General features: G+C 42.1%; 1 protein-coding gene across 11 annotated transcripts in view; it reads left to right on the forward strand.

Annotated features, from left to right (window-relative positions):
* DEPDC5 (DEP domain containing 5, GATOR1 subcomplex subunit) overlaps positions 1 to 21835 on the forward strand; it is a 47375-nt gene extending 25540 nt beyond the window's left edge. For 4 of the 11 annotated variants that reach the window (XM_056335537.1, XM_056335550.1, XM_056335544.1 and 1 more), the window contains exons 27-43: positions 374 to 534; positions 1587 to 1704; positions 1874 to 2041; positions 2931 to 3150; positions 4028 to 4161; positions 4974 to 5082; positions 7909 to 7971; positions 9560 to 9711; positions 10485 to 10562; positions 10992 to 11124; positions 11968 to 12076; positions 12333 to 12557; positions 16518 to 16687; positions 17644 to 17815; positions 18916 to 18976; positions 20056 to 20138; positions 21036 to 21835. In XM_056335537.1, coding sequence (XP_056191512.1) covers positions 374 to 534; positions 1587 to 1704; positions 1874 to 2041; positions 2931 to 3150; positions 4028 to 4161; positions 4974 to 5082; positions 7909 to 7971; positions 9560 to 9711; positions 10485 to 10562; positions 10992 to 11124; positions 11968 to 12076; positions 12333 to 12557; positions 16518 to 16687; positions 17644 to 17815; positions 18916 to 18976; positions 20056 to 20138; positions 21036 to 21331 — 2452 coding nt within the window. In that variant the 3' untranslated portion in view covers positions 21332 to 21835. Of the gene's footprint in view, positions 1 to 373; positions 535 to 1586; positions 1705 to 1873; positions 2042 to 2930; positions 3151 to 4027; positions 4162 to 4973; positions 5083 to 7908; positions 7972 to 9559; positions 9712 to 10484; positions 10563 to 10991; positions 11125 to 11967; positions 12077 to 12332; positions 12558 to 14555; positions 16688 to 17643; positions 17816 to 18915; positions 18977 to 20055; positions 20139 to 21035 lie in introns of those variants that run through there. The other 7 variants (XM_056335571.1, XM_056335577.1, XM_056335572.1 and 4 more) reach the window with 4 other exon arrangements.
* The last annotated feature ends 235 nt before the right edge of the window (positions 21836 to 22070 follow it).

A 22070-nucleotide genomic window follows, 5' to 3' on the forward strand; every position in this document is an offset into this window, starting at 1 on the left:
TCCTACTGTAGCAGAGGGTGGAGCATTGCCTGCACACTTGCAGTTCTGAGCTCTGCTGAGAATCTCTGCAAAATGCTGTAAAAGTGATCGTTAGTGAATTTATTGGAAGTTTAACGTTGTAAACAAATATGTTACTAGTTGCAAAACTGCTTTCAAAGGCATTAGTAAGTATTGCCAGCCAGCTAATCTCACCTGTTTAAAATAGAAAGGTACCTGTTTTTCTCTCCTGTTCCTGCAGGTTGGTTTTCACAGGCAGAGGGCTTCACTTGCACAGAGCCCAGTGCAGGCATAAATCCTCAGTTAGGAAGTGCAGAGCTAAGAATAGGTGTGTGGTCAGCTTCCTTATTCTAGTCTCTTTAACCTTTGTGTTCAGGAGAGATGAGGAAGGAGTGCAGATGACAGCCCAACAGGTGTTTGAGGAGTTTATTTGTCAGCGTCTCATGCAAGGCTATCAAATTATTGTGCAATCCAAACCACAGAAACCAGCTACAACCGTGCCACCCCCACTCAGCAGCAGTCCCCTTTACAGTCGAGGTGAGTGACTTTGTATTGACAATTTAGTCTTTTGTCTTTTTCTCCTTCTGCTAATCCCGTAACCTCTATGAATTGGGCACAGATGCTTATTGAAGCCTTTTGGTTGTTTTGTTGTTAGACAAAAATCTTTGCTGGAGGGGAGCCTGATCTGGGACAGCAGAAACAACTCAGCTGCACCATGAAGGGACAGGTGCAGGATTTTTGAACAGTAAAAAGAAACTGGCCTCATATTCATGATGATCAACCCAAATGAAAGATGGCTTGAGTGTCATTTGGGTGAATACATGTTAAACACAATTCACAGGGTAACTGCAGGGCAGGCACATCTCTAGAAGAAGGCAGACCCAAAGCTGCCAAATGTATGTCTCTAGAAGCAGCTCCCTAACTCTAAAATAGCTGTGATAGTCCCAGGTAGACAGGCAAAGCTTCATTGTCCTGAAGCCTTGAGTCAGCTAAACCTAGTTTAGCTCCAGAGGACTGGAGTGGGTTAAGAGGGTATAGTATTCCTTTGAGAGAAGCTGACTTACTGTTTGACTTAGGGCTTTTTTTCTGGATTTTCTCTAGACAAGTCAGCATGATGCAATGTTCATTATTCGTGTATTCAAAGGAATACACATGAATAGGGTATGGTTGTTACTCGCTGGCTTGGGAATGAGCAGCAAGGCTCCTTTGGTAAAGTGCCAAGCTTAAGTAGTTAGTTCCAGGAATGAGGCATGGAGAGGAAGTGGAGCCCAGCTTCACCATCATATCCACCAGTTTCTCAGCACTTCATATTGTCTGTTCTCTAGTTGTCCTGATTAGAGAAGGTCTATGTTGGTGTATGAATTGTGAATGCCCTCCTTCTTCAGTTGTGATACTAGCAAATCCTAACTGTAAGAACAAATGGCTTACTGTGCATATGTTTCTTAAAAAAGGTCGTCTGAAATATGGCTTTTAGTTTATCTTGAGTTCAGAAGCCCAGTTCTGGAGTCTGGTTCTATAGGTAGCTTGTTGACAAAGTTCTGACTATTGCAGCAAACTGAAAGGGACGGTGTTTTTCTTTTTACAATTAGGTCTTGTATCAAGAAATCGACCTGAGGAGGAAGATCAGTACTGGCTGAGTATGGGCCGTACTTTCCACAAAGTAACATTAAAAGACAAAATAATTACTGTGACTCGATATCTGCCAAAGTGAGTATCTCTCTGGCTGAGCAGTTTGCTATCCATGTTCAGATGAACATGCTTTTCCAGCTGCCTGTACATGCTTGAAAGAGCATACTGCAGAACCTCCTTTCTCTTTAAGAAAGAGAAGCACTGCTATTGATGATGCTGAGATTAAAGTTTGTGTTTTCTCTTTTAGGTATCCATATGAATCTGCTCAGATAAACTACACTTACAGCTTGTGCCCCTCACACTCTGACTCTGAATTTGTCTCTTGCTGGGTAGAGTTCTCCCATGAGAGATTAGAAGAGTACAAGTGGAATTACTTGGATCAGTATATCTGCTCTGCTGGCTCTGAGGATTTTAGGTGAGATCCTCTTTTCCATCCAGACTTTTCTGTGTCCTAATTGCCTCTTTTCCTTTTTGACCTGAAATTTCTGCAACAAGTTCAACCCACAAATACTCGGTACTCCAGGGGGAGTAACTGCCCTGCTTTCACTTGTATGGTGCTAGCAGCTGTTGCCACGTAGGAGTCTTACTGTGTGTTGCTGTTGCATTATCTGGTCTTTGATACAAAGTCTTGATCATAAAATTCAGCTTGAATTGTTGGGGTTTTTTTCTGCTGCTACAAATGTGAAGGAATATGATGGCATTTTGTACCACACAGATGGTTTTCTTGGCAGCCTACTCATTTCTGGATCTGACTCAACTTCCATTTAGTTGGATCTGTCGGAGGCTTGCTTGAGTCCTAGGCTTAGTTTGACTGTAGTCCTAGTCCTAAGCTTTGTAGAGCAGGGCTTCTTGTTAGCAATATGGAATATCTACACTACTATCAATAGCCTTTTTTTGTATCTTCTCTCAGCAAAACCAGTCTATCTTTGTTTCTTTTGAGGTCTCAATCAAAATACCTCCTTCTCTAATGTGTACCTTTGCAATTCCTTTTTTCTTTGCTTATTTTTAGAGGAAAAGCTTTTGTAATCTATCTTTTACAGAAAAGAAAATATGTATCTATGGCACGATTACTCTGAAGATAGCCTTGTTTTCTCCTCTGCATGTCAGTGTTTTAATCCTTCCCAGTGATACTCATATTGCTGACCATTCCTTTGCATATCTGTTCTTTCTTACTCAAGGATAGCAGAACGAGATTTTCACTATACTCGGTGAAATTTACAGCAGATAGATACGTATTTTAATTACTCTAAAATCCTTCATAGGAAACTGCTGAACTCTTGTCTTTTTTTCCCACATTCCTTCAGTCTTATTGAGTCCCTGAAGTTTTGGAGGACTCGCTTTCTACTTCTGCCTGCCTGCATCAGTGCCACAAAGCGCATCATGGAAGGAGAAGTGCACTGTGATGTGTATGGTGACAAGCCCCGTTCTGATGAGGAGGAGTGGCAGCTTCTAGATGGATTCATTCGCTTTGTGGAGGGTTTGAACCGCATTCGTCGACGTCATAGATCTGATCGAATGATTCGAGTGAGTCAGCTTTTAGTTGGGTGAGAAGCTGAGTTTGAGTTTTATCTGAACCATCTAATGAAGCATTAGCAGAGAGACCCTGAGGCAATCTCAAGCAAGTTGGGGGGATATATGTGTGTGTGTGTGGGTAATCCATACAAAAAGCACAGTGCTGACCAATGTACTATTTCAGATTTCAAATAGTATGGCTGTATTAACACCTTGCTATTCTTGAGCTACTCACGTTTACCTGGAATGGCTATCCCATGCTGCTGTGGCTGGAACCAGAATCAGAACAGTTAGGTCACTGGGTGGGAAGCCAAGCTCTTCTGCATAGTGTAGCCGTGCCTTAGCCTGGTGGTGCTCAGCTGGTTTCCTCAGCTGGTCTTCTCTTACCATAAGCCTGATGTTACCTCTTTGCAAATGTTCATTGCTTTGTGCTGTAGATACGGTTAGCCTGCACCTTGTGGTGCCGATATTTGATGAAAAGGCATCTGTGAGGTAGTTAAACTGGTGACTTCTAGCTGGGGTGGTTGTGTGCTGCAGACTTCAGGAAAAGGATTGTGAAAAGAGAACCATATGAGTGAATTCCTGGTGAATGGTAGTTTCAAGAAGGTGATGAGCAACTCGTTAGTGTGTATCAAATGCTCTTCCAATTCACACACTGAATGGGATAATTTATTTCAGAGAAAATCCGCCTTTTCCAGAAAAACATCCATTTTATTTTGAGAACAGAGTCCACACAAGACGCTAGGCTGCTCCATTTCTTATGTACCTATGGTTTAACTCCCTTTTTAAAGTGTACCTAATAAAGCCCTGCTGACATGAGGTGTTGTGTTCTTGCTTACTAGTTAAGCCTAGCTTGACCAAGCCTGTGCTTTCATTTTTTCTTTGTTAGAAAGGGTCTGCCATGAAAGGCTTGCAGATTGCTGGTCCAATTCCCACCCACTCTCTGGAGCAGTCTGGGCCTCCCATTGGAAAGAAAGGAACCTCAGCACTCTCAGCTCTGCTGCAGATGGAAGCCAGTCAGAAGTGAGTCCCTACAACTAGGCTGTGTGAAGAGCACTAGAACATCCTTCCTACTTATTCTACCTGGCCTGGCTAAAGCAGATTTGGGGAACTTTGCCTTAAAAAAAGAGAGCTGTGGGATCCTGCTTCTTTAGTGTCCTTGTGGCCAGGCTGGGGAAATACTGGGCTTTTACAGTGACTTCCCTGTTAAGTTTCTATTAATAGAATGATTACCAAAGACTAGAAAGGAACATGGAAACTAGGGAAGTGAATGTCCAGTAATTTAGAAGGAGCATCTTTTTAACTATCATCTCAGTCTACTACACATCAGATTTGTCATCTGTTTGTGGTTTTCCAGTATTACTGCATTAACATAAGAGCTTCACTGGGACGTAAGTGTACACAAGTACAGCACACTAGTTAGGTGGCCTCAATATGAACATTGGGTAACAAATACAGTCTAAACAAAATAGCTTGTTTTCACTGATAATGTCTAATTAAAATACCTGTGAAACTTCTGAGTTTTTGTTTCAGTATTGATCTGCAGTGGTTCAAAGAAACTCAGAGTACTAATACCAGATATGCTGTAAACACAATGTAAACATTGTTGCTGTTAAATACAAAAAAATTTAAGTATTTTTAATGATAAGGTAGTATTACACACGCATAATAAAACTGAGTTAAGTTCAAGGGTCCATATTGTTTATATGGGGCAAAAAGTACTTGCAGAACATTGGATTGACTCTGTGCTTCAGTGTGGGAAAGCAAATGTCTGAAATTAGAGGAGTACCCCTCTGCAACAGTTGCCTTCAGGTGGAAGCTTCCTTTTGTTTTAGGACGCTGGGGGAGCAGCAAGCAGCAGTGCTTTCTGGGAAGAGCTCTGGACAGCCTTCGGAGAGCGGGAGCATTGCTATCACACCCACCTATATGGACAGCCCTCGTAAGGTAAAGACTTTCTGGTCTTTAGCTACTGTTTTTACACAAGAATTTCTCAAATAATAGAAGATTGTTTCTCCAGGCACATGGCTACATCATACCACATTTTATTCCAATCCAGCAAGGACTAGGTCTGTACTGGGGATGTCCTTAAGCCTTTGTGAGCAAGGGCATAAGAAGAGGTTGGGGAACAACCATCCTTTAATTCTTTAACACTGTGACAATGAGATGGAATCCCTGGGATGCTGTTGTGGTGTGTTTTGCTCATTTAAGTGGTATTTTTTAATTAGTCCGTTTCCTTTTTCGGTAGTACACTTTGTTTCAGTCAAGGTTTGGTTTTTAGATGTAATAGTACAGTGCTATCTGCACCTATGTGAAGGCTGTCTTTAAGAGCAAAATCCAGCTCTAGACAGTGACTGTGTGATGCTTCAGTGGAATTTTAACGGCAGGAACTCGAGTCACTTGCATCTGCTTAGAGGAGAGGATGTGTTCCCGAGTAGTGATTTAGATGTCGTTCCTTCACTGGCTGGACTCCAGGTTGGAGAAAACTGTCTTCCTGGAGCTCCCTTTGGGCACTTAAAGAAAAGACTGCTATCCCTCAGGCTTCCTGTTAACTGTCCTGTGAGTGCCAGGAGAGCGGAAACTACACCTCCAAGTCCAACCAGAAATATTTGATTATTTTTCTGTATTCTGGTATGAAGGTCTTTCAGTAGAAATAACAAGGAAGTGAACAAAGATATTAACACTTATGTGTGACCTCTCTTTGGGTTCAACAGTTGAAGTATTGCAAAGAAAAAGTTCTCAGATTCCCCGCTATCAACTTAACTATCTCTTTCTGTATTTTTTTTCTTAGCATCTAGTGTTCTGACATCCGCCCTTTTCTGCCACCATCAGGGAGAATTGTTGTTTTACTCTGGAGACCTGGATATTGCTAGTTGAAGTGATAGATTAACTGCAGTCATCTTAATAGATACTTATTTGTAGAATGAGGGTGTTCACAAAATGCAGATGAGATTCTGGAGCAGTCCTGCTAGGCTTGGAAAAAATAGGTGCAGAAACTGACTTGAGGCATGTTTGCAAACTTCAGGCTTTGCATTCTCCTCTACTAAAATCAGCTTCATCAAACTTCCCTCTTTAAATACAGAAATTGTCAATATCACTTCCTACCAGTAAAACTGGTGAAAATTCCAGGTAGGACACAGGATAGAAGAATGTTGTGTGGGGTTGTTCTGCACAGCACAGGGAAAAAGGCCAAACTGGCTTCCTTTGCAGTGGCACACAGGTGTGTTGGAAACAAAGTAGCAGACTTGGTGCTACCAGCAAATGCTAATAAGCAAATACAATCTTGTGTAATTTTAAAGGTAAGGATATTCAAAAGCCTCTCTGGAGGGCTAACTGGAGAAGGTGGAAGAATGTGTTATGTTCAAAGCCTTTCACACTATAGTAGTAAACACTCTTATAAGTATTTACACATAGGGACTGGAAAAGGAGTGATTGTGATCTCCAAGTTGATGGCTCACAGCTTGTTGGAAAGGTGCTGGTGGACAGATAGCCTTATTGAGCAACTTTGTGCTCACTTGAAAACATCAGCAAATGTGTGCCTTGTGTTTCCATGACAACACAACCCATTTAGGGCTCAGCAGCATGGGTATGTCTGTTGGCTGTCCAGAGACTTGCAGCCAAAGTACTGACAAATTGTCACAGCTGTGTGTGTTGTCAGCAGCCAAAGGAGCAAGTGCTTTTCTAGGATGCTATTCAGTGCTGGAGTTATTCCAAAACTTAAATGAGCCACTGGCTCCACCTTTACTCTGTTTTAGAGTAGAACTGAGAAGTCACTTCAGCCAGTTACGGGGCAATACAGTGTGATTTTAACACAGTGAGTTAGCTTGATGCATAATCTGTTTGGGAAGTCTTTGCCCGTATGGATACGACATGCTTGGCTCTGCTTCTGCACTGCGTAAATTGTCAGCCATATAACCCTGGTGTTGATTCTTTCCAGAAGGTGTTTAATATGTACATACCAGGGTAAGCATCATCTTAACTGCAGGCTAGACAAAATATTTTGCCTAGGGAGCAGGATAAAGAACTGCAAATACGGAATGAAAATCTAATTGAGTTCCACTGCATTGTCTCATGTGATAAGAGAATCTTGACACAGCTTTGAACAGCAGCTGGGGATAAATTCACCCAGGGTTTGCAAGTAGGTGGGGAACATAACATAGCACAGGCAGTATCTGTTTAATTATGCATGAAGTATTAAACACAATGTTGGAAGGATCTTTGTGATGAATTTTTCTTCCCTTTCCTTTGCACCGTATCAGACCTGCATTTGAGAGGAAGAGTGTGCTTCCTGAAAAGAGCTTCTTTGCCTCTCCCTCTTTGTCATTTGCATGACTGACAGACTAGGAAAAAAGCTGTGTTCCTTTGGATATTCGTCATTACACATGCAGTTCTACAGGTTTCTGTATCACTATTCAGCTTTGCATGAAACCCACACACTTTAGAGCTCAAGTCTTTCTCCTCTGAAGCGTGGAGGGAAGGCTGTAGTTTCATTTGGCTTCTGATCAGTGTGGTTTTCAAAACTTCAGAAAAGCATCTGTGCTAAGAGCAATGTCTTCTTACAGAGAGAGAAAGTAAAGGTATGTGTGCAAGTAACTCCCGATGTGCATTCTGCAGCATTCTGTGGCATCTGACATTCTGGGTCTGTTTGGGATTTACATTCTTCTCATACTTTCTCTCTGTGGTCATTTCATACTTGCACAACCTTGTATTTGCTTTTCTTCAACTCCTTGTTCCTGTTGCCATTAATGGGCCTACTTTCTCTAATGCCTTCAGGATGGGTCCTTCTTTATGGATTTTGTTCGCAGCCCACGTACAGCTTCAACCTTCTACTCACAGGTTAGTTTTGAGTGGGGTCTTGTCATCTCTGGCTTTTGGGCTGAGGTGATAGAGATCGTTTGTTTTCGTGAGCTTGCCATGTGGGTAACCAGTGTTAGTTTCCAGATCTGCTTGTTGGGAAGGAGGTGCACAGCATTAACAGGACAAAGTGGCTGGCAGTGGTGGATGAAACTATTTTCTTCCACCACTCAATGTGTGTGATGTGCTTTGGATGTCCATGTTCACTAGCCTGACTGTCCTTGCAGTACCGTCTTGTCAGCTACTGAAGCTTCTCTTTTTGTGTTGCAGAAGTAGTCATTTTCCATCTTCCCTTGCTAAACAAAATGGCAACAGCTTACTCATCTCATTCTTGGCTAAATTTCTTCTGTAGTATTTGACTGACAGGTGATTCTGGGGAGATCCAAGTCAAATTGTGTCCTTGGGTTCTTAAACAGCTAAGGGCTGAAAATATTGTTGTCATCTTTGTGTAAAAGAGTCATTGTGACAGAAGTAGTGTGTAAACTTAACAGCAGTTAGGGGTTAGTAGTAACACAGTGTGTCCTTAGAAAATGCTGCTAGCTGAAGTGAGCTCTGAGGGAGGGAGAGTGGATTTAGCTGGCTGTGGGGACTGTGGATTCCATGTTGGAGCATCTGCTGTTCTTGGCTGCCCAAAAAGGGACACCTGCCATTGCGGACTGAGAGATCTCTGGGATGTGAGAAATGGCATAAATAAAAGGACTCTGGTCTGGCTGTCAGATCTAAGTCAAACTACCAGCTTTGTGATTTTTAGCTCTGTGTGTGATGTGGATTCATCGTGGCAGATCGGTCCTCGTATTTACACCAGCTTTTAACCAGAGTTACTCTGCTGTACGTGTTCCTCTCCCCCACCTCTCTAGCTTTTATATAATGTGCTTTTCCTAAACCATACGTGTTAATGACAGATGGCAATTGCAGCCTGTACTTTGCTGAATCCTTCAGCATTAATGTTCTTTCTGAAATGATTTTATGTAAATTTTTGTGAACTATTCAGTCTACCGTTAGAATAGTGCAAGTGTTCCTGCGGGAGGAAAGTGTTCTTGTTGTCTTGGTGACATAGGTGTGGGTGGGTGCCAACCAGCCTCCTGGTACTACCCTAAGAAAGGAAGGAAGATGAGCTGATTTTTGTGCATTATGAAACTTGAATTCCATGTGATACGTTTACGTATTTTTGTCTGAGAGTTAGTTAAAACACTTTTTTTCTAACTGCTTACTACTTTCCCATAGCAATTAAATGTCCCGTTCTGTCCATTACATGTTTGTAATCACAGTTATTTACTCAGGTTTGAAAATGTCAGGTTGGGACTGGTTTGTCCGTAGTTCTCTCAACACAGTTGTTGCTGAGTTGGTGATCCTCATCTTTTACTGGGGTCTGAATTTCGCATTTGTCAATAGCTCTGTAGTGATGGCAAAAGTAAAACTGTATTTATCCTTTCTGCATATGCTTCTGCTTGCTTATGGTATTGCTTATTAACTAACTTGAGCTGAAATACTGATGATGCAGGGAGGAGAGAAAATGGGAAAGAGCTTACATCACAAATTTCATAAAGATGTTGCTGTTTACTCCTTGCAGGTCTCTATAGATCAGTCAGTTCCTGCAACCTCAGACAGCAACACATTGATAAACACGGGGCAGTTACCTGATCGGGGCAACATGCAGACCTTGGGAAGTTCCCAGAATGTTGTAGACCAAGGATATACCACAGCTGGTGCTGCAGAGGGCGGGTAAGAAAAGCACAGCAGTGCTATGCTGCAGTTCTGCTCAGTTACATTCCCCTTTCTGGTGTCAAGGAATCGGCACTTAAAACAGAAACCTGAGAACGAGATGTGCTGTGTCTGTCAGCACTAGAAAGCACTTGTCACAAGACTTTACTGCAGCATTTCCACATGCAGAAAGAGTGGTAGTAAAATAAGGCTTGCAACCCAGTTTTCCAGAATTTAATGAACACAAGGCCCAATTTCCCCACCCACAAAAAGAGCTTCATTCTTCAAGAAATGAAGAACGATGAAATTCCATTTCTGAAGTCTGTTAGCAGAAAAACAGGCTTTGAATTGACATCTGTCTTCTGTCTGTTATAGCAAAGGGGGCCCTGCGGGTCTAACTGGATGCAGTAGGTTGATGAAATCCAAGAGGTTCTAACCTGGAGGCGAGACACGGGGAGGAAGCAACATTAAAAATAAACTGTATTAGCACCGGTTTCCTGCAGTTGTATATTACAGTAAAAAAAAAAAAAAAAGCCAACCTCAAAATGTTTGCTCTCAATTTCTCCTGAGGATGGCTGTATGTAGTGTAGTGTATATTGGGTCAATATAGCAATGACCTCAGGGGGAAAATACAGGTCTTATGCTTTTAGTTGTCCTTCCTGAGATGAAAAAGGAAATAAATGTGGCAAATTCACTGCTGGGAAGAGAAGAGAGAGCATTTTTCTTAAATGTACATTTTTGAACATATCTGGCAGCTTCCTTGATTTTTGAACATGCTTCTGTTTACTTCCCAGCTCTCAGCAGTGTTCGGCAAGCACGCTGACTTCTTCCTCCACCTTGATAGAGATTCTCGAAGCCATGAAACACCCCACGTAAGTTTTTGATATAAATATGCTTAACATCTGTCTAGACATTTTGTAAGAGGACATGAGGCATAGAGTCACTCAAAGGGAGAGCCCCATGTCAACTTTGGAATAGTTTTAATCATCCTATTGTTACTCACTTCTAATCTCTCCAACGAGGAATTTTATAGAAATTGAGATACAAGTATCACTGCGGACTTCAATTATTAGAATCCCAGAATCTTATCTAACGCAAGAATTCTCTGTAAGACACTGAAGTGCTGTCAATGTTAGCTCTTCATCTTGTTATCAGAAACTAGTGATATGTCACTCTGGGGGCATTGTGAGTTTCTTGTCCTATGTCTTTATCCCCCTATTTTTTTTCCAGCAGTGAATTTTGTCTTTGTAACTTAAAAGAACTATCAATCAGTCCATGTTTGTGACATGCTGTGATTTCAGCACAGGGATCCAGCTACTTTCTGAACAGAAGGGCCTCTCTCCCTACTGTTTCATCAGTGCAGAAGTTGTACACTGGCTGGTGAATAATGTTGAAGGTGTGCAGACCCAAGCCATGGCAATTGACATAATGCAGGTAAGAGAGCTATCAAGGAGGGCCAGAAATACCTCACTCTGTGAAGAAAGTAGAATTGTAGAGGAAAGCATAGCAATCATTTCTGTTTATGAAAATCCTCTTACTGATAGGCATTGAAAACAGTGTTAAACAGAATATGAGGTAATGATGATACTTTTTCGATTCCCTATCACCTACTCTTCAGTAGTAATGTATATTATATTTTCCACTTACATATGATGACAGTTCTGTGTATAACCTCCAATTAGCTAGTAGTTACCAAGAGCTCTCCATTGTCTTAGAATTATGAGGCGCTAGAGTGTGATTTGGTTTTGGGTTTAGTTTTGTTTTTTCTTCTGATAATTAATTAATGAAATCGTAATAAAACCAGCATATGACCTCTCTTTTATGGATGCTGAAGTATACACGCTTTATGCAAGATACGCTGCTTGTCTTCATGACATTTTTTTTTCTTCCCTATCAAACTGTGTCAGGGGCAGAAGGTTGGAAATATTTTGGTGTTCATTCTTTTGCTGAGATCCCATATCAATTAGCAGAAACGTGGAATGTGTCTGACCTTTTACCTTCCTATAAATCCATCTATAAAACCAGATCAGGGTGAGGGAGGAAGACAGACATTTGCAGAAGGATCAAATGCAATTTCTCAGGGAGATAAGGACTTGCTACATTTACTGAGTATCAAGAGATAACATTGCTGGTATTTTCATTAGGCACATATCTGGACAAAAAGATGTCAAGAAAAACTAATTATTTCCTAATGTACTCTAGCAACCTTTTTATGTAACTGAAAGAGTGACTTCTCCTTTTTTATCGTGTTTGCTCTGTTCTCTTTTTTTCCTTCAGAAAATGCTAGAAGAGCAGCTTATTGTCCATGCATCTGGAGAAGCTTTACGAACCTTTATCTATGGCTTTTATTTTTATAAGATTGTTGTGGACAAGGAACCAGACAGAGGTCAGCATCGTGTTATTACAAGACTGTCCTCATAATCCCTTTGTATAATCACTAGCTGTACTTGATTCTTATGGGTGCTGCAGCAGAAAATACTGCTTTAAAGAGAGTCAAAGAAATTCAGCCTTCTTTGTTTAAAAAAAAAAAAGGAATTACAACATAATTTTTTCTCCTTCCTCTTTTTCAGAAAGAAGTACATCTCTTTCTTGATCACTTGTTTCTAACTGTGATCTGTCCTTCCCCTTGCTTTTTTGTTCAGTGGGCATGCAGCAGCCTGCCATGTGGCACACAGCTGCCATGGATGACTTCTCCGCCTTCCAGAGGAAATGGTTTGAGGTGGCATTTGTGGCAGAAGAGCTCCTGCACTCGGACATCCCAGCGTTTTTCCTGCCCTGGCTGCCCAGCCGCCCAGCCTCCTATGCAAGTAGGCACAGTTCCTTTAGCCGCAGTTTCGGAGGACGGAGCCAGGCAGCTGCATTATTAGGTAGATGCACAGCACAGGTGACAGCTGGGGAAGTTCAAGGGGGTAGTTTGAAAGGGGAAGATCAGCCAGCCAAGGGTATGATCTCACGTGGACCAGCAATAAAGCTGCAAATTTCATGCTGGCCTTACATGTGTCTTGCACGTGGAGTTGTTCTCATATGCTGAAGGTGTGTTTCACTGGCTGAGCAGGCAATTTTTGCTTCTCAGTACTGAAATCCAGTAAAAAGTATTCTGCAAGTATTCCATGTTCCTGAACTTCCCCCCATGCCATCCTCTAGAATACAGAGAGGAAAATACTGACTTTGTCTCCTTGTGGATCCAGACAGACGCTTCACAACCTGTGATGAGCATGGAGGGATAAATTGTGGGAACAGCAGAGCAACCAAACTGCCCTTAAAATGACACATCTAATTGCTTCTTAATGGCAAAAGCCACAGCAAGATTCAGATATGTTAGAAGTTTTGTGATGTGCTAGAAGCTTCTTGGCTAATCAGAACCATGTATAGCCAGAGTCCTTAGACGAAAGTCTGGGAAGCCCAGCTACAAACAATCCCTGCAGTGTGGAAGCAGTAGGGTTTGCATTTGGAAGATCTTGCTGCTGGGCAAGGTACTATTATCTAAATTATATATAATGTATATCTAGATATTATCTAAAGCTCTCTCATGTGTGAAGTATAATGCTGACTACACTACAGCCTGTGAAACATACGGGCTGCATGATTGTTGTTTTGTCAGCTTTTTGTTGCATTTCCAGGCCAGCCTGAGTCACTTGCTTTTGTTCCTCTTGCCCTGCTTAAAATTATGAGAAAAATCATCGCTATGGAACTGCAACTTCAGATTTATTTAGATGCATCTTTTAAAGGCCTATCAATTAAGGAGAAAAAGAAAATTCTGCTGTTCTCCTGTTTTGTATATTTGACCTTTTGAAGAGAAGTGACTTAATGCTGGTGTAGTATCTCTTAAACCTGAAGTTACGGTAACCCTTATGTATTTCTGAAAGGCTTGTTTGAAGAGGAACAGCATCAGAAATGGGAAAGCATTAAGGATAGGAAGTCTGAACCAATGGTTAATTCCCTGAAGCCAACATATGCAGGGTATTTTTCCCTGTCGCACGATAAATCTGTTGCCTTGGCTAGTATCCAACCTCATTAGCTCAGTGATTGGCCGGAGCTGAAGCCTGAACACAGGCTGGCATCGAAGATTTGCGAGGGCTGGAAGTGTTCGGGCCAGCTCCTGTTCCTGCTTTGATCTCTTACTATTTAGCCCAAGAAAGACACTTCACCTTTCTGTGTCTGTCCTCTTTTGTGAGATGAGAAGACTGAGACTCAGTAAGCTTGCACCTGGGGAAACAGACAAGGAAAGAAGAGGGCTTTAGTGGCCTTCTCACCTTTTCTTTAACACCAGCCAGGAAAGAATGTATTCTTTCAGCATGTGATGTAGTTACACACCGGTGTAGCCTTCCTTTTTCATTTCAGTTGGAATTGTGTCCATTCTGCTATTTAACTGATTTGCAGTTCTTGGATGAATGAAAAATGCTTTCAGATTGCTCTCATGCAGTCTGGTTATTCCAGGAATAACAGTTTCTTGGAGAAAAATCCAGCGTGGAACTTTTTTCTTACAAAGGAACTGGTTTAATTGATGTTTCTGTGCTGTCCCTCTTCTAAACAGTATTAAAAAACCCAACAAACTTCACCAGTTCATCTGAGGCAAGGAGCTTTACTAAACCCAGATGACCTCTGGTCCACGTGACTTCATTTGTTCCTCTCTTGGCTTTGATTTGGTTGTGGTTTTTATTTCTTCCCCTCCCCACCTTCCCTAAATGTCAAGCTGTGACATAAAACTGCATGCAAGCATTGGGAGCTCTGGAACAAGCTCCATGTATCTTGAAAATCTTTATCCCTCCCAATTCCCCTATCACTTGCCCAGTGATTGTCCCCTTTCCCTTCCCAGTGCAAGTCTGACCTGTGATATACCTAATCTTGTCCCTTTTGATTTATAGCAATGCATGCACTAGCAATTGTAGTCATGTATATAGCGTAGTCTGTGACTGGAGAATAACCTGCCTGCTCCTCTCCGATTTACTCAACAAATCATTAGTTAAATGCTCAATGATACAAGACAATTGGGAAGCAGGTGAGTCTTCTTAAAATCAAATCTACGGAAGCCAAAGTTTATTCTATTAAAATTAAGTTGGTTTTAAACTGAAACTTCTGAATTCAGACATGTGGCTATTTCTTATCAGTTTTTAAGGTCCTTTTGAGTAGCTCACCTGGTTGGACTGTGTTCCTGTTGCTTTACCTGTGCATTACAGCTGCAGACAAGGCGGAGAGAGAAGCTCCAGCCCTAATGGGGTGTCTGCATTATCTGGAAAAAGGAACAGTCTAAGGGAGCAGGGAGCTCATTCTTCACAGTGTGCTGGTTTGGGCACACTGGACTGTGGTGTTATTGCTGACCTCTTAGCTAACGACCAACATCTACCTGATTGAGCTGCTTTCACTTTACAGCTTTTGGGATCTTGTTTTCCAACATACTTTGTTAGAAAACTGCCACCATAATCTTCTAACTACAGCCATTGCATTCACAGTGATATTCCACTGAAAAGGACCAAGAAAAAGAAAATCCCAAGATGTTGGTCTGTCTGATAATACCAGACCAATTCAGAAATTGCAGATGAGACATTTCCCAAAGACAAAAATGGATCTTATTTGCAAAACAAAACTCTGTGATGTTCTTCCATTTTTATTGGGTTTTTTCTTCTTTTCCCCTGCCTCGTTCTAAGCTGCAGTAATAGCAATGTAAAGGATTTTCTTATAACCTTGAAAACTGCTTCCAGCTAACTTGCAGTAGATGTGAAGGTGGGAACTGTCCATCTACCTGGATGAAGAACTTTTAAAATTTTTTTTTTAAATGCCATTAAATTATAAGGTCATTTAAAAGGTGACCATATAAAGGAGTGCACGTCTTCCTCTACTTAAGCAACAAATAACAACATCCATCCCTCATGCATGCAATAAAAAAAAAAGGGCAAAGGTTTTTCAATAGTAGTATTGCAGCCCTTTGTTTTGTGTCAGTTTTTAACGTTATAGAAATGTTACATTATGTATTTGCCTAAAGAAAAGTTGAAAGTGACAGCGTGGTTCGTAGCAGGACTTTGGTCTCAGAGTCAGGAGATCTGGGCTCTGTACCTGGCTTTGCAGTCTGCTCTGTGACACCAGCCAGGTCACTTCCACCTTCTGTGCTTCCCTTCCTCTTTTGCCTGATAGCTGAGATTTTCTTTCACTGGGGTGCGGGGCACAAAGGGAGCTGGATCTTGGGCACTATCTCTGCACTTGCTGCAAAACAATAGAAGGTATTGCAGTGATCGTAACACTGCTGCATGAGTCTTGGCTGCCTTTCCATGCTTTTACAAAAAGTGTTGGATGTGCAGTTTTAGCAATGCGGTAATGTGGGATATTGATATGGGGTCAAAGAAACAAGAAGTTTAACTTCTAATTTCTAGCTGTGGAAGGTCCCAGAATGCTCCTGCCCTGTGTACCAGCACCCTGTTGTGATTTCTGGTGGGGGCATATAGAAAGATATTAAACCCAATTTGGAATGTCTTGGGCATGAAGGAGCTGATGCTGTCTAGCCATGTTTAATTATGGCACCAGTCGCTTATTGATTAGCTCCGTGACTCTTGGTTCTATGTCTTTATGGCAGCTGAAATGTTTTTTGACTGCTTGGGAGGGTAATTCTGCGGCACAGACCTCTGATACGAATAATGCTTCAGTCTTTTATGTCTTTTGTGATCTGGATGAGCAGCATTCTGGGACTGTTCTGCTAGTCCAAAAAATATTTGGGGAGGAGTGGGAGGACAAATTAATTTAAAATAGCTTGTCTTGTTTGTTTTGTTCTCTTCATTCTGTCTCCTACCCTCTTTCAATGCATCTTTTAAATACACCCCTATTCCTTGGCTGCGTAGCTGCCACAGTGCCTGAGCAACGGACAGTGACGCTTGATGTGGATGTGAATAACCGCACTGACCGTTTGGAGTGGTGCAGTTGTTATTACCATGGCAATTTCTCCCTGAATGCTGCTTTTGAAATCAAGTTACACTGGATGGCAGTGACTGCAGCTGTTCTTTTTGAGATGGTAAGAGTTCTTGTGTTCTGGGTGGCCGCAAGTATGCCCGTCTGGCCTCTGTATCCCTTAGACTACTGGGGACGTTGTTGTGGGAAGTATTAAGAGAGAAACAGTGGGTTAAATCCGCCCTCATTTCCATAAGTAATTTTACTGGTGGTTGTTAGCATTGCTGCATCTGGTCATCATTTATCATGCTATCTATAGTCATTCTGTCTGCGGAATAGTGTTCTGCTTTTAGTGGGTTTCATGCACAGTATGCACAGATCAGTATAGGTCAAGGTGATAAATTTAAGTCTCCCTTAGGCAAATCTTAAGCCCCAAGCTGGGTCTTTGGAAAAGAATCTGTTTCACGTTGCATTTCTTCTGTCTTCAAACTTGAAAACTTTAAATCTCAGTGGAATTGCTTTCATGACAGGGCTTTTCCAGGCAGTGGGTCCTTCCTGTTCAGCAATGCTTTTTAGCTATTTTTAATTTGCTGAAAACATTTTGAATTGAAAATGCGAGTGGTTTGTGTCACTTGTAATTTGTAGATGTTTTCCCTTTTGTAGCTTCTGTAAAACTCAAATAATTTAACACCAGGTTTTACCCCACCCGGCCAGATAGCACTCAGTGATTTTTTTTTTTTTTTTTTTTTTGCTTTTATTTAAAAATCTATTGCACTGTTCCAGTAAAGCAGCAGTACTTAGCCACTGATGATAAGTAGGCTGAATCAGTTCCTGAAAAATGTCCTGTTTGAAAGTGCTTTCTGATTGATGAGGCACTTCAAAAAGGAAAGCCTGATGTCTTGTGCTTGTACTGCTTTGCTTACAAGGACGCTTGTGTGCTTGCCATGCAAAGCAAGCTGAGCCTGTGGAGAATTGAGCATGGCTGATCTATTGTCGGGGAATGAGTTACTCCTGTGCACATAAGCGCCCTTCTTCAGTTTGACATATATTGTATGATACATTGTTTGAATCTTTTCTCAGGTTCAGGGTTGGCATCGGAAAGCCACGTCCTGTGGTTTCTTGCTAGTTCCAGTCTTGGAAGGGCCGTTTGCCTTGCCCAGTTACTTATATGGAGACCCACTTCGAGCTCAGTTGTTCATCCCACTCAATGTTAGCTGCTTGTTGAAGGAGGGTAGCGAGCATTTGTTTGACGGTAAGAAATGTTCTTTGTTTTACTTGGTGTACTTTTCTGCAGGCAGGTCCCTTCTGGCACGTAGTTGACATGAAGAACCTCATTTACCAGATATGCATGAGCTGTATGAAGGGCCTGTTTTTACATTTCAGCAGCCACACCAGGCTAATCAGCATGCAACAGCGTATGAAGCTGGCAGCTACAAGTACCAAGGCACAGGAAAGGTGGTCTCCCCAGTGATCTTTGTTGCCATAATGCTGCATACTCTTATAGAGCCTGTTTCAAGTAGTTATTCTGTTTGACATGATGTTAGACTGTAAGAATCTGTTTTGCTGGTAGACCCTGCCCACAGCTGCTCTGCATTTGTATCCCGTATTTGTTTGTTCTCTCCCTCAGTGAGATTAGGCTTTCATGACTGCCATCCTCTTTTTTTTGTTGTTGCCATGGTTACTTTCACAGTAAGAGTGTTTGCACATGAGATTAAGAGCTAGAAACTGCAATCTCCTTTTCTGCAATGTGATCTCACCCTTTTGACTGATGCTGTTGTGGTAAGTCTCAGGTGGAAGCTCAAAGATCAGGGAACTCTGTCCCCCTGCAGAGGCAAAATTGCATCGTGAGAAGGGACAGCTAGCAAAAGGCTCTTTTTTATAATAGCAAAGATGATGGCTTGCTTTATTTTCATTAACCCTGACCCAGTGTCCAGGTGTAAATGTAAAAGTTAGTGACAAATCCATGTGAGGTCACCATAGCCACACTGACTTTGAACAAAGTATTTTCAGGGCACTCTGTGGTGATACACAGCAGCCCATTTTCCTTCCTTGCACCCTCCCACACACTCCATAATGTTCCTCTCCTTCATCTCAAGAGACACAAAAGCTAAATTCTTAGCTGAAACTGCTACTGGGGTGTACAAGACTCGGATGAATCTGCTACTGGGGTGTACAAGACATGTCTCTAATAAGGTGGTATTCAAGCGACAGTTGACAGATAAAAATGTAACTGAAAGAAATGGCTAAAAAAAACCCCAAAAGTGCACAGAGGTCTTCTGAGGAAAACTGAAGTCTTGAAAAGTTGGAAATAAAGTGGCTTGACTAGGTAACAGTTATCTTTTTGTTTTTCAGGCTTTGAACCAGAAACATACTGGGACCGTATGCATCTCCTCCAGGAAGCAATAGCACACAGGTATGTACAGGGCAGAATGACTGAAAGATTCATATCTCCCTGGATAATGTAGGATGAACTCCTGAATCGCATGGGTTCTATGCCATCTGCTTCTCTGAAGTCTGCTTGTAGATTATCAGATTAAAATATAACAATAATGCCTGGAGGTGGTGGGTGCAAGGGGCAGGTAGATAGTGTTTCAGCCTGTCACTTGTTAGCAAACCATACTGTCTTCCTAGGGAGGGCATTGCCGTTGGAAGGTGCCCTGTTACTCTAAATTCAGAAGCAGTTAGACTGTAGGTAGATTTCTTTCTGAGAAGGGACAGTTACTTCCTTCACATGTACTTAACACAGTCTTGAGCTGGATGACAGCCAGTGACTGACAATTGGCAGGAGACTGGGGTGGTAGCTGTATGTTAGAGGTTGGGCCCAGTTTAAGAAGGAATTGTTGGAAACATTGAATACCAACCTAGCCTCACCCCTTTGTGTGCTTGAGGTGCCAGTTTGTTTCATGGTGTTGCTGCCAAGGTCTCTCTTCATGACAGAGAGACTGCCTTTTGTAAGGGCCTTTAGCCTGGAAATAATCTTTCATTAGCTTAGAAAGCAGGAGAGGAACAAGTATTCTGCAAACAGCAAAGAACTTTCAGGTGAGCTGCTTGCAGTTCTGTGTGGAATATTGTCCAGCATAAAAAAAAAAAAAAAAAAAAGGTTACAGCTTGAAACATACCCTAGGAATGTCTGACTATCACGCTTCCCTCATTCATGTGTAGCTGCCCCATTTTGTCAAGAGACTGCTCAGTGCTCTCCCGAACTGAGCTGCTGGTGCTCTTGTTTCCAGCACAAGTTAGGACAGAGTTCAGGATGGGGTTACAAGCTTCCTGCTTAGCAGGGGCCAGACAATATTTGGAGAAACTAAACTCTCTTCATCCCTTTTCCCCTTGCATTCAGGCCATTAGAAAAGGGAGCATTTGTGATAGTGGAAGGTTTTCCCTGGTGCCTTTGCCTTGGGCTGAAGGAATCCTAGGTGGAGTGGCACTTTTTATCTTGTTTTTTCTTTTTTTTTTTTTTTTTTTTTATTCCCCTGGTGTTTGTTTTTCCAGATTTGGATTTGTGCAAGATAAATACTCAGCCTCTGCATTCAACTTCCCAGCTGAGAACAAGCCACAGTATATCCATGTCACAGGTGAGTGATATTTGGCAGGTATTGGGGTAAGGAGGAGGCTATTCTAAAAAAAGAACCATTTTACATGCAGTTTGTTTTGTGTCAGTGATGTTGGTCCTCACGATGTCCCTAGTCAGATGACAAGTAGGTATATTGGCCAACACAAACCAGAAAACTGGAGAGGCAGTATGAAAAGCACAAAATGTGGCTGCTAATCAGTGGCATTGGTTTGAAATCTTGCTTTATAGTGTCTCTGAAACTTTTATTTCCAGGAGATGGAGAAATTAAAAAAAAAAACAAACAACAAGGCAGAGCTTATTCCAAGTGCAATGTAAAGTGTGTATCTATAGAAGCTAGAAGGAGGGAAGGTACTGGAGCAAGTTGGTGCTGTGTTCTTGTGCTTAAGGTCAGTTGTAGATGCATCTCTACCCATACACACAGTGTGGGAGGTAGATAAAGCATTTAGGATCCACTTGCTCATTATTATTCTTCATAAATATTGGTGATCTGTCATCACTGCTAACTAAGCTCCATGTATGGCATATTATGGTCAAATAACTTCGTACGTGCAGAGGGGTTGCTGAGACATGAAGACAATGACAGGAAGAGAGCTTCTGGAAAACTGCAGAAGAGAATGGAAATTGATGTGAAGGTAGAAAGATGGGTCAGAGCCTACATCTCTGCTTCATTCCCTTCTACCAAGAGAAAGGCAAGACAAAGTGTGCTCTTTTCCAGTGCTGTAATTTGCAGGAAGAGGTAGATGTAAAAGCAAAGAAGGAAAAGCATATCCCATTTTATCTTGCTAACAGACAATTAAAGGAAACCCAGTCCAATTTCCTTTTCAGAATGTAATGAGTCAGCTACCAGTTGTTGGGACTTGGGTCTCCCTAAGACTAAAGCCCTGTCTGTTTTCTCCAGGGACAGTGTTTTTGCAGCTACCATATTCCAAGCGGAAATTTTCTTGTGGGCAGCAGCGACGCCGGCGCAACTCCACTAGCTCCACCAACCAGAACATGTTTTGTGAAGAGCGCATTGGCTACAATTGGGCCTACAACACCATGCTGACGAAAACGTGGCGGTCCAGTGCCACGGGGGATGAGAAGTTTGCTGATCGGTTGCTGAAAGACTTCACAGACTTTTGCTGGAACAAAGATAGCCGGCTTGTTTTGTTCTGGACAGATTGTCTAGATAAAATGCACGCTAGTGCTCCATGAAACAGGGTTGTATCTCTTAGGGAGACAGTTAGAAGCTTTACCTTGTGGCAAGGATGTAGAGGTGACAGATGACTGGAAAAGAGCCTCTTTGGTGGGTTCATCTTGAGGCTCCAAGAGGACCTGATCAATATTGCTGTTGATATTCAACAGAATTTGATTAAGTCCTTGGAAAAAGAATCTGAGCTGTTGGCTTGCCAATATCTATCACCTGACCTCAGCTTGGTTTCAAGTAGCTGCAGTCCTTGATTGCCAAACCTTCAGTTAGAGCAGAGGTAAAGGAGGAAGAGCAAATGTTTTCAAGGGCAGTTAGATTCAGCACAGAGGGTGATGGCAGCAGCTTTCCGTCACTGGAAATGGTTGGTGCCGTTTGCGTCTGATGTGCCTGACAGCAGCCTGCCTCTACCCCTTTTGAGGTGTGCCTGACTGTGTGAATATGTATGATAAAACGCGAGAGTCACTTGTTAACTTTCATACGTGTAAATAAGTAAAAATGCAAAAAGTCAAGTGACCTGATGTTTTGTTGTAATTCCAGGCAGCAGCATGGAATTGGGGAGTAAAGGAGAGTAATTGTGGAAAGGAAATACTGCTGCTTATGTCCAGTGTGATAATGAAATGCTCAGTGTTCAATGGCGGGGCTTTGTCCTTTCAGTACCCAGGACTTTCCATCTCTAGCTCTGGATTTAGGACAGTGACATGCAGCAGGAGCAAGAGGCCGTTACTGTCCTGCAAGGCCAGCATC

The sequence above is a fragment of the Falco biarmicus genome, chromosome 1 (genome assembly GCF_023638135.1).
Source record: "Falco biarmicus isolate bFalBia1 chromosome 1, bFalBia1.pri, whole genome shotgun sequence".
Taxonomy (NCBI): Eukaryota; Metazoa; Chordata; class Aves; order Falconiformes; family Falconidae; genus Falco; species Falco biarmicus.